General features: G+C 37.0%; 1 protein-coding gene across 1 annotated transcript; it reads right to left on the bottom strand.

Moving 5' to 3' along the window:
- Window positions 1-1,544: 1,544 nt before the first annotated feature.
- Window positions 1,545-16,972, bottom strand: LOC146002172 (uncharacterized). The gene is made up of 4 exons (XM_083139889.1): window positions 16,916-16,972; window positions 7,296-7,446; window positions 2,976-3,078; window positions 1,545-1,738 (listed from the first exon to the last, which is right to left on the bottom strand). Exons 1-4 carry the CDS (start codon window positions 16,924-16,926, stop codon window positions 1,545-1,547), a joined length of 459 nt encoding a protein of 152 aa, XP_082996015.1. The 5' UTR covers window positions 16,927-16,972.
- Window positions 16,973-23,915: the final 6,943 nt, after the last annotated feature.

Here is a 23,915-nt window from a genome sequence, read left to right as displayed (position 1 = left end):
TGAATTTCCTGATATGATATTGATTCGTGGACATATATGCTAATACCTCGTTCATTTTCAGAATAGGGTGGGCCTAAACAATTATAATGAACAATTTTGTATGTTTCGTACTGTCTACCCTTAGTTTCCTGTAAGCAAAGAATTAAAGGATGACATTCCGTTATTAATTTCATTAAGTCCAATTTTCGTGTAGAAAAGCTAATAATATTCCATTGAATGAGAAACATCTTCTGTTATGTGTATCCTACTTGTTCTGTTTGAAAGTAAGGTTTTGTAACACATTTAATAGATTTATGGATAGTTCATTGATATGTTGTAAAAGCTGTTTTTGTTGATGTAAATCTTTGAGTTCAACTAGAGTTGACCATAGGAGTGGTATTGTTTTGAGAAGTGAGGTGTAAACTTCGTGAATATTACCGATAGTTGATCAATGATTTTTGTCGACCATTCAGAATGTCGATTGTTCGTAGAATTAGCAGAAGGGAAGATATTTTTCCCTATAGATGAGGAAGGAGTAATATCAGACTCCGTTGAGGAGCTTTCTGCTTTTGATGTTATGTGATCTGGATTATTGGGAACCATATGTCTCGCCTTGTTATGATATTTTCTTTTGTGCTTTGTAGGTTCATTGTTTTTTGTGTGTGCAATATTAGGTATCTCAACTATGTCTGGATGTGGAATTACTTTTGGGTCCACTGTGTCGTGTTCCAAAGAAAATTGTTGTCTTCCTATATTATTGAAAATGGGCTCCACAGTTGTAATGGTTTTTGTGTTAGTAGATGATTGTTCTTGTGAGCTTTTATTTTTTAAGTCAGTGGGTGGTGATCTGGAATATTGTTGAATAGGTGGAAACTCTTTAAAATTAATTGTGGGCTTCAAAATTTCCTCTATGCTAGGTTGTGGAATATAAGTCCCTTCTATCATTTGTTTAGCTTCACGGTATGATAAATTATTTAGAGCCATACGTTCCTGGATTTGACGCTCTTTGTGCCACATTGGGCAATTTTTATCAAGGGCTGAATGGGACCCCTGGCAATTCGAACACATTCAGAGGCTCTTATATAAAATGAATAGGTGCGGCGAACCATGAGTGTAACAGCAGATGATTGCGGTCATGAATCAGCTGACGCGGAGTGATACATCGAATCGGTGAGACCGTTTGTTTACAGAAGGTCTCAGGGATGGTGATTTAGACCTTAGAATAAAACTTGGAAATCAGTTGCTCTCATTCGAATTGTAGCTTCTAGCAAAACCAACTTTTACTGTTACATTGTGCCTTAAGACCGGGAAAAAAGAAAATATAATGTTCCTTTTTATCGTTATACACTGTAATAGTCAGGTAAATTTGGACTGTTCGTGAGATTTTTCGAGAGAAAGAAAGTATTAATATAGTTTCACCCTGCGAGCTCAGTTTGTGAAAATAACATTAAGAAATTCCATGATTCAATTGTTATTGTGCACTCCCCTCTTGTGATGTTTCATTAGCTACTCATTGCAATGTGTTGATTTTGTAAACTGTTATTCTGCATGGTAGAAAAGAATGCTTACGTACTAGGTGCGAGGGCATTCCTAGTTGACGATCGGCAGATGGCCCTGTGTTCGCTGAGGCAGCTCTCTGGTTCCACAACACCTTCCGGTAGCCGAACCACGGTGCAATCCTTCTGTGGATCCCAGTGAGGGTTTCGTAAGGTCAGATTGTAGAGTTGCATGGTGCCCTGCTTCGGATCGTGGAGCAAATCTGTAAAGTAGAACGAAATTTTAGACAATTCCTAACATTTTTTTTTTAAAAAAAATGATTAATTTGTTTATTCTTACTTCGCTTTTCTGCCACTTTGGCTATGAGGATCGATAATGATGATGGCACACTCACAAAGAACACCTATGCCCAGGCCCTAATTCGAACCCGAAACCCATGGCGACGTAGCTAGCTGTGCTAAGCATTCTGCCACGGAGGTTGACAACATTTTGAAAAAATAAAAACTCAGTGGAGAGATGTAGAAAGTATTATTGATGAAAGTGGATCCGGTATATGAAAATGTATGCATGAAAATTTTTATATCGACATTGTTGATTATTTGTTTTATTTGAAAGTTGACGACAACACGTGACAACTATACTTCAGTTTCAAGGACCCAATTGTTATACTTCCTCGACTTAAACAAAAATAAGAAATAATTTTGTATCCTTTTCCGTAAACGAAGAATAAGTTCAAATAATCTCGATTCGGAGCTAGATATAAAGAATTACTATTTTCCCCATGGAAGAGGGATTACCCCCCTTTGCATACATAAAAAACGATAATATGGTTGTCCGACCCTCAATAGTTTAACGTTTTGAGGATTTTAATTGATGCGACAGCTTGGGAAAAGGTTGCAACAACTAGTACTACATTGAAATTTTTTTTCATTGACTGTATTTATAATTTTTTTGTTTCAGTCAAATTGTTTGGGGGGGGGGGGGTGGAGGTTAATGAAATCGAATATTTTGACCGCTACTTTACAAACAGAATTGAGAAGAAAATATTTCGGTATTTCTTGCTCGTTGTCCCATCAATGAATTTTATCTGTCCGTATCTTTCTCGGTGTTCCAATAGTCTTTGACATCTGTTCGCACATCTTCTAAGCACCAAACTGAGCTTCGTGTATTTTGCAAGCAGGCTGAAGACTGCTACTGGATCGTAGGTTGAGCGTTTTGCACGTTCACATCAGCGATCAAGTTTCGGCCCGGTCAAGCTCCGCTCCGCTCACGATGCAGGTGATCGGAGCGAACCTTGACCCGACTGCTAGGTGTGAATGCTTCTATTTAAGAATAATTCGACAATATTTGACCGGACCGTGAGCGGAGCGTGACCTGAGCGTTTCTTGAATATTTGTATTTGCCATTGTTGACATGAAACATCAATTACTGCATTCTGGAAAGAAGAAAAGTTTAAAAATTATCACAGTAACAGAGAAATGTCAAATATGGAATATTACCTGATATTTCTTCAATCCACTGAATACGACCAATCGGAGTACGTCTTAGGGCTAACCAATAGGATCCGGCGGAAATCTCTTGGCCGTCTATTGTTTTCATTACCTATGAGAAACACATAATCAGTGGTTGTTTTCTAGTGTTAGGTGAAACTAGGAAGGAGCGGAGGATAGTTAAATATTAAGTTGTTTACAATCAACATTATACAACTACAATTCCTTACGTCATACGTATCCTTTTTACAACTGATTACGGTAATATTTACACATGATCATTTTACTATTTCCGCTGCAATTTTTCATTGTCCACATTGTCAAATATGCAGGCCACTTTTTCTAGGAATTACAAACTTCAGTTGTGAAATTGAATATTGAACACAGCGGGAAGCTGCGGTATGGTGTCTGACCACCATGCGAGAGACCCGAGTTGGATCCTCGTCGGGGGAGAACCGGGATTTTTTTCCCACCTGTTCAAGACGCTCCGGCGCCCATCCAGCGTCTTATAAAGTGCGTACCTTGAGGAAACTCTGGGAGGCAAAGGCGGCCAGGAGCGTGATGCTGATCACATCACCCCCACCTTCGGCCGTGATGAAGATAGTGTGGGGTCTTAACTTCATGACGTGGTGCAAAGCACAGGGGAACACTTGATGTTGTTTCTTTTACTTTACTTTTTACAGAGTAGAAAGATAAATTATTTACTTGTCAGTGGCGGCGATTAAGGGGGCGTGGGTACCTGTTGCCCCCCACTTTTTGTTACTATGCTATACATTATCCAGTTTTGGCACCTTCCCCCCTGGTTTTGGAAGCCAATCGCCGCCACTGTTCAATGTAAATCAAGAAAGAGGACTTGACGTCGTCGTAACGTCATCGTATTGTAACCAATGGATTCCGGGTTCGATATCCGGTAGAGGCACATTGCAGAGTGATTCGGATTTCACTTTAAACTGTAGGTCCAGTTCCGATTAGCCTATCATTTTATAAAACACCAATTAGGACAAATTCGTTGAATTGCACTGGAGGAAAACCGAAACATTTGTAAATAAATAACTTCCTAATACATTTACATATATGAAGAGTACAGGGGAGAAACCTGAGGAGTCCAGTTTTATTGATGGAATTAATCAGCTCAATCAGTGTAGTTTCGTAAGGTGTATACACCAAAAAGTCGATAATATATGACGCCAGGGGTCACGGGTTCGAATCCCGGCTTGGGCATGGATGTTTGTGAGTTTCCATTCATCAATGTCATCATATCATCACTCATCCCCATCTTCGCAAATTAGCTTAAAATGCACAAAAAAGCGAAGTAAAATAAAAGCAAACCAATAACAATAACTCGATAAGTCCTGAGAAATGTGAAAGTTTGTAAATGGTGTATAAGGGGGGAAACTGGTGCCCAGATAATATTAGAATAATGAAATCAAGAAGACTTAGGTGGGCAGGCCATGTGACACGAATGATAGAGGAAAGAAGAGTTTACAGGATTCTTGTTGGGAAAACCTGATGGTAAGAGGCCTGTAGGACGGCCCAGACGGATAACTTTAAGATGAACCTAAAGGAAATCGTTACGGATGGAAAAGATTGGATTGATCTTGCCCAAGATAGGGACAGATGGAAGGCTTGTGTTGCTGCAGCCATAAACTTTCGGGTTTAAGAAGGCTAGAGAGTTAGATTATTATATTTGTTATATTGTACGAACAGGAAAATGTGACTTATCGGGTTCTTCCCCTGGGCTCGTGATGTGTTAATTCAAACCTATAGGGTTTTCCAGTAAGAGCTACCAGATGTTTCCCGGTTGTGGTTGTCTTGTTGCAACACGGTTTCGATATGACGTTAGCTGTATGCCATGACTACTGTAGTTATGTAGCACGGTGGAATAACATGTGCATATGGCGAAGACTTATAATGGTCATGTGATTCGATTTTCATTTGATTTAGTTTATTTTACTTCTCTTTTCTGCCACTTTTAGCTAATAGGGAAGATGAGATGCATGACGTGATAATCACAAACACATATGGACGACAGAACACAAGCCATTTTACTGGCTGCGGGTCCAAGCGCCAGAACCACGTTGGCCTCCGATATTGCGGACTTTTCTGGTAAACAGCACTGTAAAATATTTTGACAGTTTGATTAAAGCAAAAAAGAAGTATATGTAAATATACATTTTTCTATTTCTGATATATACGTAGGTATACTCTGTCGCGCTTATCTCTGGAGCATGTGAACGAAAACAAGTAGTGGCGCGAGACGGCTCCACCAATGTAGGGAATGGGATTACGTGGAGGGGGAAGCGACTGCAGTTACCAGCCTTGGCAGCAGCGTGTACTGCTTCGCTCTGTCCACTCGATTTTACCCCATTATCTGCCGCAATGTGCAGCCTTACTCAACAGATAGCCGGTACAGGGTATATATGAACCTACCATGAAAAACATTGTTGAGTGTATTAATGAAACTACAGTAATTTCAGTAACTTTTCTTCCCTTGAAAATAAAACTTTCTGGAAGTATTATGTATTAATTGTATGTAACTTAAAATATTTTTAGTCTCAGTACTTGATTTTTGGCGATTTAGCTTAATGATAATGACTAGAGCCCGGAAGTTTGGCAAAATGCCTCTTTTTATCTACTGCATATATTGATAAAATTTTTCCAGATATACGTTTCTTATGTTGTTTCGAATGTTTTGGAAGCCTTTTCATTTTGCCTATTTGGGACCCCACTGCCTATTTTTAATTATAATGCCTTTTTTGCCTTTTTCAATGAAATTTGACATTTTTTTTTAAAAAAATGTGTATATAAATTATTTTTCTCCCAAGAAACGTTGTTGGCATTTATTTTTCTTCCGTTTATTATGTGAATAATTTTCGCCTTATTTAAGTAATATTGAACTCACGCATGTTTCAACATTGCTGAAGGAGAAAAGTGTGAGAAAAAAGTATTTTATGCTGAGTCAGGATATTGCCTTTCAGTTAACATTTCTTGTGCATGATTGACTGCTGAAGTGGACAGGTTGTGTTCGAACACAAAGAAAATATTTCTGAAATCTCCCTCTCGAACCCGAAAATTTAAGGAAGTTGCATCTGAGCTTAGTTTACCTCCGCAACCAGTCTTGACCAGATGGGGAACCTGGATATCAGCAGCTATATATTATGCTAACAACCTTAAAAAAATCAGTGAGGTGATCGATGCTCTTCCAGAAAATGAAGCGGCTTCAATTCGTGAAGTGAAAAAACTCCTGTGCTATTCAAGTTTACTTTTGCACATTATGGTGCATTGCCAGAGACAATTACAATTATAGCATCCATGAAAATCTTCGAGGAATCTATGTAGCAGATGATGGAAGTGCCAGGAGAAAAGGGGTCAGCTGTTGCGGAAAAGTGCTAACGGGTAGTGAGTGCAAATAAGGACTTGAAACAATTGAAAAAAAAATTGTGATATTCTAAAAGGTGAAAATGCTGTTACCAAAATGAGTCCAGCTACATTAGCTTGTTTTATGTATGCTCCAATGACTTCTGTCGAAGTAGAAAGATCATTTTCTATTATGAAAAACATTCTCTCTGACAGACGACTATCAATGAATGTTGAGACCTTAAAAAGCACCTTGTAGTTATGTGCAATCAAGACGGATAAAATTGAAATGCTCTCCCCAATTTAGATTTTAACATTTTGCCAGAAATTATAGATAAAAGTAAGCGACTTCTAAATGTGCCTTTTTTCGGTTTATTTTGCCTTTTTTTATTTTTAGTGCCTATTTACCACATTATAAATGCCTTTTTGACTGCCTATTTTAACGAAAATAAATGCCTGAACTTCCGGGCTCTAATAATGACACTATTTGCGGTTTAACATGATTAGTATTTTGTATATCATTCCACACAATTGTATTGCTATCTTTGCCTATAAAAATTATTGAATTTTAAATCTAGAGAAATATAAGTGTGTTTATAATTTACACATTACATTTCGTGCGAGCTTCACCTGTATTTTGTTTCCTTTCTTAGAGCCTAATAAACACCATTCAATCATTACGAGATTACGAGATGTACTTTTACCAAAACCTAACCTAACCAAACCTTATGTTTATTATTATGTAAATTTTTGTTTAAAGTTATTGAAATCAGTGATTTGTTTTAAAAATCACCTGATTTAAACAAAATCTCCTTGAATATAAGTAAATTTATAATGGAAACTGTTTTCTCTTTTCCATTTCTGATGTACGTCCAGCTAACAAACATGACAGAACAGAAATCTTGCTCCCAGTTCTTTGAACTCATCCACCCCTAATGTCAATCCACACACACTGAATCCTGCGTTACTCACATCTCGTCCAGACATGAACGCCTCGTCCCTCCGACACTCCCCGAAGGCTTGGTTCCAAGAATACCTCTCCCGAATGACAAACACTTCGCCGAGAACCGAGGTGCACAAGAGGAAGAGTAATCGCACAGGCAGGCTGTGGAGGGTCATGCTCCTGGAAAGAAACAAACAGTTAATTGAAAGGTGACTTCGTGGTACTTTCGACCTGCATGAACGTCGTTTATAGATCGAGACGAAAATAACACCAGGGTAAGGTCGAGAATTTGCAGTTATTGTCAGGCACATATCTAGAACTATGTTTCTGGAGGAGTGAGAACCAAGTGCTTCACATGTAACAATCAGGGTTGTCAAAGGTCAAGGAATTTTAAATAAATTCAATTCCGGTCCAGGAGAGAAAATCAGTAAGCGTAAATGGGTTCTGGACCGTAAAGAACCTTTTTATCTGTAAAGTATTTCAATTTGGTCCTGGAACCTTTGTACCGGCTGAATTTAAATACGGTCCAGGAACATTTTTTCCGGATCAATTTAAATACGGTCCAGGAACCTTTTTCCGGATCAATTTAAATACGGTCCAGGAACATTTTTTTCTGGATCAATTTAAATACGGTCTAGGAACATTTTTTTCTGGATCAATTTAAATACAGTCCAGGAACATTTTTTTCTGGATCAATTTAAATACGGTCCAGGAACATTTTTTCTGGATCAATTTAAATACAGTCCAGGAACATTTTTTTCTGGATCAATTTAAATACGGTCCAGGAACCTTTTCTCCGAATCAATTTAAATACGGTCCAGGAACATTTTTTTCTGGATCAATTTAAATACGGTCCAGGAACATTTTTTTCTGGATCAATTTAAATACGGTCCAGGAACATTTTTTCTGGATCAATTTAAATACAGTCCAGGAACATTTTTTCTGGATCAATTTTAATACGGTCCAGGAACATTTTTTTCTGGATCAATTTAAATACGGTCCAGGAACATTTTTTTCTGGATCAATTTAAATACGGTCCAGGAACATTTTTTCCGGATCAATTTAAATACGGTCCAGGAACATTTTTTTCTGGATCAATTTAAATACGGTCCAGGAACATTTTTTTCTGGATCAATTTAAATACGGTCCAGGAACATTTTTTTCTGGATCAATTTTAATACGGTCCAGGAACATTTTTTTCTGGATCAATTTAAATACGGTCCAGGAACATTTTTTTCTGGATCAATTTAAATACGGTCCAGGAACATTTTTTCTGGATCAATTTAAATACGGTCCAGGAACATTTTTTCTGGATCAATTTAAATACAGTCTAGGAACATTTTTTTCTGGATCAATTTTAATACCGTCCAGGAACATTTTTTTCTGGATCAATTTAAATACGGTCCAGGAACATTTTTTCTGGATCAATTTTAATACGGTCCAGGAACATTTTTTCTGGATCAATTTAAATACGGTCCAGGAACATTTTTTCTGGATCAATTTAAATTCGGTCCAGGAACTTTCTTCAATGAAACAATACCAAACTTGGACCGGATTTAAATTGTGCGAGGAAAAAGGTTCCGGTCCTCCAGCGGAACCCAATAGAACCCATTAGAATTTAAGGGTTCATCGACCTTTAACAACCCTGCTAACAATAACTAAGGGTCGGAAGTTAATGGTCTTAAAAATCTAAAAAAAAAATAACGTATTGAATATCTTTTAAAATTCTTAAAATAAGACCTAAAAATTTTGAAGAACGACCTAGATAATTCTCTTAAAATGAAAGCTTGATGTTTTTATAAATCACAAGAGAGTCGTTGATTAATTCGATAAAACTCGTTGCTTAGTGGTTGAAACTATGAAGCGAAAAGGGCTGGCAATTAAGTGCAAATGTAGTTTTCTTTATTTATACATCAAGGTTACATAAAATACACAACCATTTTTTTCTGTATGAGTCATTGACCTCCTTTGAGTGCCCTTGCACTATACACTAAGCGGTCAGCATCCAAAAACATAGTGCTCCTAATTGTACACTGTAACAAGTTAATTGAGAAAATGACTGTCTAAGACCGTCAATATTTGCTGCCATCCAACTACCGTTAAAAATGATCGTGACAGCTTTTCATGCAATAATGGCCATTACATAGTTGCCATAATTAATGTAATATGAATGGTAAAACTTTAAAGCCTTGTTTTCATGTTAATAAAACATTAAAATGCAGACCTAGGCTAACTTTTATAGTAGGTTATAAAAATATACATAAAAACGTGACGTTTTCACCCTCTAACAGGGTCTTCTTGTTACGTTTTTATGTATATTTTTTATATCATAAAAGTTTTCCTTGGTCAGAATTTTAATGTTTTAGTAATTTGAATGTTTCAGTTTTAAGCAATATATTTATGGTATAAGCAACTGTAATTTATAATCATTATTGATCTTCATGCATGATAAAATATTCAAATTAGAAAAAATAACGGTGTTCACTGTTTTTATAAATTAACAGACAAACTGTTAATTTTTTAACGGTAGAATATTATAACTTTTACGGTAACTAACAGTGTTCATAGGGTGATTGCTGGTATGATTGTTCATATAGTTTCTAGTGCTTGTCCTTCTAGGAGTATCCGGTTGATTAATTGTTTTTATGTAAGTAAAAAAAATAAAGTTCCCGGGGAACATGGCGCATTTGGGGGGTGTGGGGGTAGGACCGCACACATTCTCGATGTAGGTTAGTTTGGAGGTGATGTGATCAGCACCACGCTCTGGCCGCCTTTACTCCTAGGGTAGCCCCCATGATTTGAGGATGGGTGAGCCCCGAAGTCGCTTTATGCGAGGACAGGGCCGGAAAGATTCGACTTGGTAACTAATTTTACTATAAAGCTTCAAATTACAGCCATAATGGTGGTCAGAAAGCGAACTTCAAAGTAGGCTCCATCGCAAGTACTCGTATATTAAGTTTTCCGGAGGAGAAATAAATTTAGCACAATTATTTAATCCATTGCTGAAGATTTAAATTTAAAAAAATATATTGTTCTTTTAAATTGATCATATTTTCATTTAACTAATGCTGTAGTAAGAAAATGTAAATATGCAGGTTATGCTAGGAAATGCATTCCAAATTCACAAAACAACAGGGGAAGAGTATAAAGAAACCTAAAAAAATGATAAAAATGGAACGAAAACTACCCAAAATACTGAAAAATGACTTAAAGGCAAGATAAACCGCAAAAATGAAAAATAGAAACAATATTATCTGGTTCTAATAGAAGGCAAATGGACCACTGTCAGGTTTAGCATTGTTCTTAAAGCTCAGAAAATAATATGATTTTTCGTCAACTTCCTAGTCATAATCATAACAATAATACAGGGTGTCCCAAGTGAAAAACAGACAGAATTGCAGAGTCTGTTCAAAGTGTGCGCCATTACATCTCATACAGTAAAGGACAAAATCTTCCTCCTACAACACTTTATGGATCAGAGTCGCAGAAATTTGCTGACACGCCTGCAAAGTGCATTCTTTAAGAAGGAGAATGTTTAACCTCGAACACCATGGCTTTCCGATGGCCTTACAGCTAGCGGAGTGTGATTTGGGCTCTTAGGAGGTCACTTCATTCATTCTAGGAGTCCAATCCAATGTTCAGGGAATTGTGTGATAGGGTAATGTCGTACTGGCAGCATATAATGCGGAGGGGCGCCATTATGTTGAAAATTCCTATGGGTCCAGATTTACGGGACACCCTGTAATTTATTTAAAGTGCTGAGCACAGTATAAATCCTTGTATAGCACTACGTCAAGTATAAATGTACAAAATTGCTCGGATAAAATTTTAGATATGCTGCTGACCCGGGCCGGTTTTTCGTGCGCCACTCTGTAGAATAATATAGTGAGAGCAACATATTTACATCTTAAGTTATTGTTTTCAACAACATCTACTACTATATCTCTAATTGCAATAATTGTATATTGTTACTTCATGCTGACCACACCGAATACGCGACAAAACGTACCTAGCACCTGGACAGCTACCTCGGAAGGGACTTCTAATGAGTCTTAAAATATTTGCGATGCGACAAAACGTACCACTTGATGGGGCGGCATAAAAAATCCTTTACCGAAATTACGATTCTCTCTATTTAGTCTTGCTGATTTCCATCACATTTTATCCAGGCTTTGGACCGGCACACATGCGTATATGCAAACAGATTTCCTCATTCTCTCGATACTCGACCGAAAGTCCTATATCTTGAACTTTACGCCAAAGGCATTTCTTGAAATGGAAGAAGCACCACTGATTTCTGTCCAAGGAAACACTTGGCGAATCGCAGATATGGCTGCCAATTTGGGAGGATGAACCTCTAACATAACTCTTTTCTCCCTGTAAGCGTGTCCGTCGAAATGAGCATACAAACCCGCCCTTATTAGTAACACTTAACTCTATTTCCATGTTCATGCTCCCAACTGAGTATTCCACCTGATAGATCAAAGTCGTAATGACTAATGAAGTAAAACGAATAACCTAGCTGGATGCTGGATAGCGCAACGTGTTGTAATCTCTGACATGTCAAGGGCAAGTTCAAGCGTTTTCCTTGAAGTGGTACGTTTTGTCGAGGAGTAAATATTTTGAAGTTGTTAGTGGGTCCTTCACAGGAAGCTGTTTATCTGAGTGGTACGTTTCGTCGGCACACCGAGCACATCAAAGGCACTACCAAATCCAATTTCTACAATTCATAATGCATCATCCTTTAAATTATCTATGATAAGTTTTATCAGTTCACCACCATTGTTAAATACTATTTACTGAAATAAGGATATTGAGTTTTGTTCTATATTTTGGAACCTTGTAAGCAGTTGTTCTTATGAAATGGTAAGCTATCATTTTGTTATGAGAGCATATTATGTAGTGCAAATACATTTATTTTGTTAGTCCTTAAGTACAGTGTTTGTTAATAATAATAAAGATTATAAGTTAACGAGATTAATATGATTATTAATAGAGGAAAAGGTCTAAATATGGGCTCCCTTTATATTTTGAAATTTTCGGAGGAAAGAAATTAAAATATCAAGCACCTGCCTTTAAAATGCATATCTATGAAATATATGCTTAAATGTAATAGCATGCTAAAGTATAGAAGGTTTCCATTTTTTTTAAAAAAAAAGCAATTTCCAAAAAATGGTAAAATGAAGTATTTCAAAATTGTGGTCTAAATGTGGGCTACTAGTGGCAATATCACAAAAAGCAATTGCAATTTTAAAAAAGACAGTAATTTATCGCTAAAACATTATAAAATTCATATTTATTAATAACCTGTTGTTTTGAAAATCACACGGAATGGGAAAAATCGAAATTAAGAAAAACATCCAAATATTTGGTGGAAATTCGATCTCAACATTAGACCTCATGTCATAGCCCATATTTAGACCATCACGCTATTTTTCTTCTTCAATTTATTTTCACTCTCTGTGGTACATATTTCACAAACAAATCATGGCATTATAAAAGCCCACATTTGTTTTATGTACCGCTAATATAATAACCTATACAAAGCAGCTGAGAATTCAGAAAACGCTCAGTTAAAACATACGTGCAAAAAGTTTTCGGAAGTCGCAATTCTATAACCGAGTCCAAGGCCGAAACTAACCACCACTTTCTCTTGCGAATTGGCGCCGCAACCTTTGTCCTTGACAGATAACCTGTTCCCTTAGCCTCTGCCAAGTTGCAGTACCCGGGAGCGGCGATAACTCCAAAACTCATATTTAAAACGTCGCCCATATTTAGACCTCCTTCCTTTACTATTAAAATTGGATAATTATTATTAACAATGAAATCGTAAAGAGATTATAAATAATAGATTCAACAATATGCATTCCATATCTGCCTTATGTCCAGTTAAGATCACTAATTTTCATAAAAAAATTGCTGTGTTACAAAATGAAAGTAGTGCCAAAAAAGTTTAAATGGATTGTTTATTGAAAACCAACAAGGTCGCAAAGTCAACCTGATGGAAAGTAAAGTCCCTAATCATTATATATATGCATATTATATTAGTAGAAGAACGAATACATTTTCGGGCGCTGTCAACACAAAGCTTTGTAGCCACAATCTAACCCCTACCTTCATGTAAGTTCAGTGAAAATAAATCAACTACATATTATACAACAGTAAGCAAGTATTTTGTTTATTTAATTGTGTACTTGTCAAGACTTTCTTGGGGCTTCGTATCCCCTGTACCCCCTTCTAAATACGTTCTTGGTTATCGTGATCATTTATCACTCCTATTGTGCTTCTGCACTTTAAAAAATTGGCTTGGAAACTAACGGGTTAGGACCGTCAGTTACCGCTGCCATCCATCTACCGTAGAAATGACAATAACCGATTTTAAAGCCTCAAGAATCAATACATTTAATATTTAACAGTTTGTCTGTAATTTAGAGAGAGGGACCCCAATGCTTTTTGTTCCTGAGCGCATGCGCATTCACAACCTCTCTGTGTTATGTCTACAATGAGATGTAAACATGACATTGGTAACGCTTTGGAATAATAAACTCAGACGCACACTCATACATGCTTGAAACATGTATGGAAGAAAAATACTTTTCAAATTCAACTTTCAATATTCTTTGCTTAAACGATTATCAATTCCAGTTGTGCATTATAAACATATTTTTTGTATGTTTTTATATGTTTACATACAATACATACAGACTGTCCTTAAGTAAGTGTAGTATTATGTATTTGCTTGTACATACGTGTGTAAGGGCAAAGATATGTATGTGTGAGTGTGAGTGTGTGTGTCCGTATCTATAGGTTATATTACCTTTCTTTCTTATATGTAATTTTTCTTTGTATTTTTTTTATTTCTCTGTAATTTTTATATTTTTTCTTTCTTTTTTTCAATATTTTAATTATTACATATTCAATTTTTTTGTAAACATGGTCAAGTGGAAGAAAAGGCTCCACAGCCTTAACTTCGCCGTATAAAATAAGACGAAATAAATAAATAAATACTACACTCTTGACATTGTTAGCACAACATGCCAGGGGTCCTGCGTTCGAATCCTGAACAGGGAATGGGTGTCCTTTGGGAGTTCCGCTTCATCTATTTCATTACGTCATCAGTTATTCTTATCGTTGCGATTAGATAAAAAGCAGGGTTGTTAAAGCTCCAGGAATTGTGAATAAATTCAATTCCGGTCCAGGAGTGAAAATCAGTAAGCGTAAATTGGTTCTGGACCGTAAAGATCCTTTTTATCTGTAAAGTATTTCAATTAGGTCCAGGAACCTTTTTACCAGATCAATTTAAATACAGTAGATGTTTTAAATAAGGTTAAATTGTAATGTAAATGATAAATTGTTATTCTGTTCTTGAGATCATGTACACAAACAGGAATTAAAATAATAGATTTGCTAATTCCAATAGGTAGAGGGCAGCGTGAATTAATTATTGGCGCATCACCAAATTTTGTAGAGCGAAATAACATTTCTTTTCTGGAAGTCCAATTTTCGCTTTCTTTGCCTTTTGGTTTACCTTTTTTCCGGCTCAATTTAAATACGATCCAGGAACCTATTTTTCAATGAAACAAAATGCAACTCCGATCTAATTTAAATTGTGCGAGAAAAATTGTTCACACCCTGTTACGGAACCAAATAGAACCCATTAGAATGTGTGGATTTCTGGATCCTTAATACCCCCAGGGTTGTTAATTTCTAGGAATTGTAAGTAAATTCAATTCCCGTCTGGAAGAGAAAATCAGCAAGCGTAAATGGGTTCTGGACCGCAAAGAAACTTTTTATCCGTAAAGTATTTCAATTCGGTCCATGAACCTTTTTACCAGATAAATTTAAATTCGGTCCAGGAACCTTCAAATGAAGTTCGGATTATGCTCCGATAGACCCATCGGGAAAGGGCCTACAGTTTAAAGTAGGTTCCCAATCACTTTGTGAAGTGTTTCAAACGGAATGGAACCTGGACCTCGTATCTACGGCGTTATTTGCTGCAGTATACGCTCAGTGAAGACACTCATACTGTCCTTTAAGGCCCTTCACCAAATTTCTGGTCACAACGATTTTATTATGTCTTATAAAAATTATGTATTTGCTATTTGCTATTAAACAATTTATTTTTAATTAGTTTTTGTCTAAAAATTTATGCTTTTATACTTTTATATTTTAAATTATTTTTATTAATGCTGAATATAATTTTCGTATGTATCATACAACTGAAATTAGGCATTATATAATTTAATTACTTGTGTATATAGTAATTGCTTTTATGTGTTTGTATATGTTCATATTTATGGTTATGTATACGAATATTATGTAATATGTAAACTTATTTACTTGTAAACCTCCGTGACTTTGTAGACACCCCGTATTAGCAGCATATTGAGCGTGTGAGCGCACTAACTTCCATAGCATACATTAAGAACAACATTTTTTCTCAATAATACTTTACGCAGAATCGGAAAACTAAATTTTATCGTGAGCGTATGCAAACATCCAACATTAACGTGACTCCCTACACTACACTACATGCTAATACCTGGCAACCCCACCTTCGAGTCACTCTGTTTAGAATTTAGGTTCTCTGAAATTCTCGCCCCTTAAATATCATTTAGGAACCGCCACTGGTCCCGTTTTCATCTCGATATTTATAAGGCCGTCTCGTATGGGGAATTACATTCTGAACATTAGCTACGAATAACAAATTTTTCTGCAGTGCTTATTACAGAAATCATTGGTGAATAACATTTTCTTTCGCAGTACTGTCAACACAAACCGTTGTTGATTGATTTGGTTTTATTTACTTCGTATTTCTGTCACTTTTGGCTAATCGCGAATGTGAAAGAATGAGCTCTGAATGAAATTATTGAACAGTCACAAAACGTCACAAACACCCATTCCCAGTTCGGGATTCAAATCCAGGACCCCTGGCGGCGTACAAACCGTTGTTGAATAACATTCTCTTCTGCAGTGCTCACAACTGAAACCGTTGTTGAACAGCACCCTTTTGATACTTGATGATGTATACACAATACAGGCAAAAATTAATAATAATAATAAGTAGAACGGATTTTAAGGTGTAACACCTTTCCCAAAATATGGCTGTTTACATACCGATAGTTTTAGATATGTATTTTAGGACTAAGTAAAATGAACACACTTTGTTGCATCTTTTCGTGAGATTAGCACATTTATTCCCTTTTTACCCCCTCTTTAATGTTTCAGCACCTTTTCCCTGCCTTTTGTTTCATGTTTTGTTAAAAAAAGATGGACAGAAAAAAGAAGTGATTTTCACTCTTCCTGAGCAGCTACATAAAATCCTATAGTCTCATTTTGTAGAGCACAACGAGAGCTATAAAATGCTATAATACTATAATCATTGCAACCCGCAAAACCCGCGAGGGAAGACACAAATTTCAACAGAACCTATTCGGCAGAACTATAGTTCTCTACGCGGTCCGCGCTCGTTATATACAGAAGGCGCAGAGAAAGAGAGCATTGAATATAGGCATTTTATCAGCACCATTTTTTGCACTTTTTTGAAAACATTTTCTAAACCTTTCCGGACAGTAATTTTGCACCTTAAAATCCGCTAACAATAAGTAAAGATATACAAAATAAACTGTTCGAAATCCAACTCACTTACGTGTCTCCCATTCACTCAGCTGTATCCAGCCAAGATACGCCACTCCTTTTACAAGGAACACAAAGAGCAAACTATCAGAACAGATTTCGCGAAACATTCGCCAGAAGAGCCGCTAGAGAAAAAGAAGGTGGAGTGACGAAAGACACACTCCTCCCCACTTCCTACGGCCTCATGTTTGCTTCTCAAATATCCGGTCAGTCCACAGTTTATGTTGAGGCTTGCACATGCGGTTTTGTGCATAACGGGGGGCTCTGGGTTTGGTGAACCTTTTTTTTTTTACGTCATTTGACTTTTTTTTCCCTCGTAAAATTCAGCCCTCTCTTCAACTAAACCTGTCAGTGACGTATTTACGATTCGAATTCTGTGAGTGGTTAATTTTTTTTCTCCTTTGCATACAAATTGAAGTTGTGTTCTTTGGGACATTCGCAATATATGGATAGAAGTATGCAAAATAATAACTTTGAATTGCAGAACTGAGCGAAAAATATGAGTTCTTGCGGATAGGAAAGGCGAACTCAACAAACGTACATTTGGGGAAAATGCGATTCAAGTTGTGATGTACAGGGTGAACTCGACACAAAGGTCAAAATTGCCAAAAAGAAAGACCTATAAAAAGACCTAGAAATATCAAAAAAAGGACCTAAAAACTGAAAAAAGACGTATAAATGTGATCCAAATTAATTAATAACTTCAGTTTTAACCTCCCAATCCCTTCCTCTGCGCGGCAGCTTGAGATCTTTGCAGGCGTGTGTTGGCTGAAAACTTCAAAACAAGATAAAGTTGTCACTTACAGGGCGACCTTCCAGACAAGTTACGGTTAAACGATCTTGTACCGTACCTGCTTCAGTCGTCCAAAAATGTTTTTCTCTCGTTTCAGGGATCGGTTCAAATATATTTATTTCTCTCTTTTTTATTTCTTTACTACAGAAAGGATGTTTAAGAGGTGATGAACTGATGATGATTCGAATTGAGAATGGGCAGTAAAAACGTAGTCGAAAGAAGGTGAAGTTGCAAAAAAAAAAAAGCCGTTAAGACCAAAAAAGGCTAAAAAATGAACAATAAACCAAAAAACGCCGAAAAAGGCAAAAAAGGACAAATAAAACCCACCTTTTTCTGGCCTACAATGACCCAAAATAAACATATATTATGTTGGACCTCGTCGTCGGACACTAGGAAAAAAAAGGATTTTTCCTCAGTTTCCGAGCCCTAGTCATGGCTGTAGGTCGGAAAGTTTTTCTGCGTGATTTCCAAAGTTTTGACGTAAATATTTTCATGATACACTATTCCTCGCTGCAGATTTCATGAACAATTTCTTTTTTTTTAGCACATGTTGATTTCGCCCTTCTTATCCACAACGCCTCACATAGGCTAGACCAAGCCGCATTGTTCTGGGTCAATTCATACCAAATGGTCCAGCACTTGTTGCATGACCATTTTTTAAAAAAAAAAATCACTTCTAGTTGTTGTAACCCCTATGCAAGGGTAGTTCCAAACAACCATTATTTATTATTTATATGACTTCGTTGTAAAATTACTGCTATTTTGTTTCACGGCTCCCGTTACTTCTGACTTTTGCAGACAGGTGCAATAAATTTGATAACTCAGGTAAGAAAAATGACAGAAAGATGGTGGTAAAAATCATTGTTTTCAATACATTTGAAGCTACATCCTGTGCGTTTTTTTTTTACAATCTCAAATTCAATTTTGATTACAGCATAGAGAGTACTCAGTGAGGGGTACCTACAAAAATTTGAGTTTGATATTCAATGTATAACAAAGTTAAAAAAGGGGGAAGTTAGCCAAAAATTGTCAAATTTATGACATAAAATGTGGCTTGAAATGTACTGAAAACCGTGTCGGCGATTAGGAGAGGCGTGGGGGGTCAATTTGCCCCTCCCATCCTGAGTTATAGCATCCACTACCGACTGAAAACAATGTTGTTGTTTTTACCACAACTTTCTGTCATTTCTCTTAGCTGACATTTCAAATTTATCGCAACTGTCCCCAAATGCCAAAAATGTCGGAAGTCATGACACAAAAATGGCCGCCATTTTTAAACTAACTTATATAATATAAGAAAGAAATAGCGCCTGCTTTGAACTATCCTTGCATAGGGGTTCTAACAACAAAATAAATGATTTTTTTTTTTTAAATGTCAGACAATAATTTTTCCCGACCATCTGGCCCTTCTATTCTATTCTATTTTAGTTAGTTTACGTCACTTTTCTACATCTTTAATTCGTCGAAATGATGAGGATGAACGATTGATGATCTGATGAAAGGATGAGTGGAAAGTCACAGTGCCTCTAAATGCCTGATTTGGGTTAGAACCTAGGACCTTTGGCTTAGTAGCGCCTTACGCTGACCACTATGCCAAGGAGGCTGGTCAAATTTCCATCCACTTCCAAACAGTTTGGAGGTGTAAAATTGTGGGGTGGGGGGAGTATTGTACGGATGACAGAAAACTTGTCAAAGCAATTAGAGGGTATAGAAAATGTCGTAAACTTTTGTTTGTTTAACGTCGCTTCGGACTTTGTCAGTTATTCGCAAAAAAATCACCCAACTATTTCGGTCACACGAGAACATGTAGTTATTGCGCGAATATGGAGTATATGTTGAAAATGTTCTGCAATATGGAAATAATATGTAAAAGATAACTAAAATATAAGCCAAAACCTAATATATGTACATCTGAATTTTTCGTATCTACGTGCCATGATGCGCAAAGATAATACAAAATATAATTGATTTCAGCTTGATACGTACATAAATATGTATTTACTGTGTAAACCTGTTCCTTGGTAATGACTATTTCAAACGCCAGTTACTTCTCTCCCTAGGCAATTAGTACTTTCTGAGTTGGGAAAGCCCTTGAATGAAATAACCAACTGGGAGACTAGTTCCTAAGATGGAAATGCTTTCATTGGGATTTAAATTGTTCCTAAGTTGGGAAATCCGGTAAAACCTCCAAAATGTCCTCATCACGAAGGTACAATTTATGTCAATTTTGATCTGAAGTTTCTTGAAACAGCCCTAAGTAAGAACCAGCACCACTTCCACATCTTACATCGCCCACTAGTCAACTAGTTTGCACCCAAACAGACGAGTAAAGGTGGTAGTGAGATTGTACTCCAAATGGGCATCTTTAATGTTACCAACCCCTAAGGAAAACACCCCCTATCTCTCTTTCGCCCCTCCCCACTTCTGATAGACCATATCTAGCCAGAAGACACGATTCCTGACCAGGTATCAAACATTCTGTTCAATAACTTGCGATGCCCGTTAACCCCATATCACGTCTAGCCACTTCTCGGTAGCATAGATGTGACGTAATGCCTCTCGTCATGGTCCTCAACTAAACGAATCAATTACGTCATGTAAGGCTGGCTGTAGAGGCAACAGGACGCTGGTAATTGGTCATTATCTCAAACGTCAATTAGGTTTCCGTTATGTGTGATAACTGCCAAGAAGTTGACGCTTGTTATAGCCTTCCGGTGTTGATCCTGAAGGTCAACCATCGCAGTCACGGATCACGTAAAATTTTGGTCTAATATATGTATTTGTTAGTATTGCTTGAAAACTGTCAATGAGAGACTGTAATACCAGAATGCGTTGTGAACAGCCACAGCAAAGAAATTCACATTATGTCATATAATAATTGTTGGGTGTTCGGGCACTTGAGTCCCAATTGATTGATTGATTTTGTAGGCACTTCAGCACGGAGGCTGTTTTGGAGGACAAGCCTTTAATAAGAAAACATGATGTCTGTTAAAAACTTCCTTACAGATTTGCAGAATAGTTGTTTACATTGCTTTTGTGGCAAAACCTTACGTCATGAGACTTTTCTGATACTTTTGTGAAATCTGTAGCCAAAAATTTAAAGGAATCAGCTATTAGTTTTCAAACACTTTCTTCATTGCAGAGTCTGTGTATTAGATACACATCAAAAGTACGTTTCAGAAAGAAACGACAAGCGACACGTGTCACTTTGAATCCACCTTTCAGAAATGAATACTACCTTTCGCACATAAGTGGCACGACACGCTGGACGACTGGGCCGTTTTCTCAGGCACGTGCATCGTGTCGGTTCGGTCTGTTTGGAGCGCATGTGCAGTGAATGTTTTTTCTACAGACTGGATGGTTTGCTTGTTGCTTTGGTATGAACGCATTATACAGGTTGAGTCAAGAGTCCCTGGCATGTCATGACAACGTCCCCCATCTTGGTGACCGCCATCTTGGATCCAACATAATTTCTTTAAACGGGAAGAGGGGGCATTGATGATGAAATGATGTTGGATCCAAGATAGCGGTCACCAAGATGACGGACGTTGTCATGACATCCACCAAGAAATTTCCCCCTAGGCCTAACATATTACTGCCATGACCAATTGCTGATATCTACACTCCCTTTCATTTTATAAGGGGTGGCAAGGGACTTTTGACTCACGCTGTACTGTTAATAAGATTATTACAATTAGTAACTATTACTATGTAATGTTGTGAAATGTATTTCAACGTAAAATTTTACGCACTTTCAATGCATTATTTGATTGATTGATTTTATGTTTGCCACTTTATACACAGTAAGGCTAATCGGGATTGGACCTACAGTTTAAAGTGAGATACGAATCACCATGTGCCTCCAACGGGTATCGAACCCGGAACCCTTTGATTATAAGGCGACGAAGCAATGCATTATTTGAATTTATACAATTTGTTTCTACTCCATTGCTTACACTTCCTATTATTGGAAAATAAATTATTCTTTGGATCAGAAGTAGCAATATGAAATCAAACCACATGTTGATTTGTAGATGTGACCCATCCAAATCTCTAGCAGTGATCTGTTGGCCCACTCAAACCAGGAGATCTGGTGTAACCATGGTTACCTTAATCTAGTTCTGTGAGAAATAATTTTATCTTTATCTTGTCTCACCTAACTCTTCGTCATGTTGAAACTTGTTTCACAATGCTTTTTGGTATTTTGATTAAGCCGTAACGCTTTGTGGTCACTTTCTTCATGAGCTACAGCTCAAATTTTGCATAGTGATAATTTTTATTAGATCAAAAGTGGAAATTTTGTACCGTGGTATGGTTGCATATGTTAACCATACTTTCTTCACGCAGAATTCTATCGTTCATCAAGTTTACAGATTATATATTTCCATCAATATTTTACAAAGTTTGTTTATGCAACGAGTGTAGAAGGGACAGAGGGGCGGAAAAGTTAAAGTCGATTGCCTTCTGTTGTGGCAAATTTAATGCGATGTCTTGCCTTACTATTTCTGCTACACTGACTCGGGAATCTGCGGAGCAAGACCACGCATGACGGAAGTGAGTTGCCGGAGCAATGCAGTGGCAAAGCTTCATATGGCTAGTAGCTGCACCCACTTCCCCCCTTACAAGTTCATTGGTCGAGCCCTCTCAAGTCACCACTTGCAAAGACACTTTCTATCATTCCCTCGCTCCAGAGACAGTGTATAGCGCCCTCTGTCGTCCAAGGAATGAGGCAAGTTCCAACTTGCATCTTCTTAAGCACATCACTTAGATCCTTCCCTACCAACAGGGTTGATAAAGGTTCAGGAATTTTAAATAAATTCAATTCCGGTCCAGGAGAGAAAATCAGAAAGCCTAAATGGCTTCTGGACCATAAAGAACCTTTTTATGTGTAAAGTATTTTAATTCGGTCCAGGAACCTTTTTACCAGATCAATTTAAATACGGTCCACGATCCTTTTTTCAATTAAACAATACACTACTTGTACCGAATTTAAATTGTGCGATAAAAAAGGTTCCTGTTCTGCAGCGGATGTCAATAGAACCCATTACAATTTATGTGTTCCTGGAATTTTAACAACGTTGCTTATTATTAGCTGGCAGAGAATAAAGCTGTTTTTACACAATCAAATGAACGCGAACAAGTCGTTGAATCGGAAGCTTAAAATCGACAATTGAAAGTCGTTGAACAGCGTTCCTATTGGAAATCTTGAATGGTCAGAAATTGCGTACAAGTATTGGACAAGTTCACATTTTGCCAAAACGTAGCAGTGTGTACAGCATGGAAAGATATAAATAGACTCGCGTACTTTCGACGTGGCCTTTGGCCACGTCTTGTACGCTCGCATTCGTGACCTTCGGCCACGTTGTGGTTCCAATCATGTTATAGATGGGGTTCTTCATAGATCTTAATGACTTTGAAAATGTCTGCATGTTGTATTGGATGATAGGGAACATGTGTATAAGTTCGCTAATTTGTAAAGTTTAGAAAGTCACTTTATTGGTGTATGGGCTCTAATAAGGTACAAATATTCAAACTATTATTGTATATTTTCTTAATAATGAACTGAGTAAGTAATAACCGTATAAAGATAAGTAGTTGGATGTTTTGCATAAACGAATTGAATAACGTCTAAATTGAAAATGCAATATTTACGTATTTTGTTATTTTCACATTTTTGAACGTAATTGGATAATAACTGTTTTCCGTCATTCCCCTCAAATTCCTACCTTGCCTCTGTAATAAATTCTGATGCTCGTATTTTGAAATTCGAAAAGTCTAGCATAATTCCCTTACAGTAGTTTTCGGGGTTAAAATAAACTTTCTTTAAGTTCCCTAGCAACGTCCGTTTCCATGGACAACAACAGGCACGTAATTGGATAATAATTGTTTTCCGTCGTTCCCATCAAATTCCTACCTCTCCTCTGTAATAAATTCTGACGCTCATATTTTGAAATACGAAAAGTCTAGCATAATTCCCTTACAGTAGTTTTCGGGGTGAAAATAAACGTTCTTTAAGTTCCCTAGCAACGTCCGTTTCCATGGACAATAACAAGCACGGCAAACTCTCTAAGTAATTGTTTGTTATTATACCTCTAAACATTTAGTTAAATCAACCACGATGTAGATAATATTTTCGCATTGAATTTACCAATATATACGTAATTGTATCTGGGCTGAAACTCCTTATTATGTAGATGTCACTCTTGTTTCAGACACCTTT

This window comes from Lepisma saccharinum, chromosome 18 (assembly GCF_977018435.1).
Source record: "Lepisma saccharinum chromosome 18, izLepSacc3.1, whole genome shotgun sequence".
Taxonomy (NCBI): Eukaryota; Metazoa; Arthropoda; class Insecta; order Zygentoma; family Lepismatidae; genus Lepisma; species Lepisma saccharinum.
Note: the sequence above shows the minus strand (reverse complement) of the source record. Positions and strands in the feature narration are given on the sequence as shown.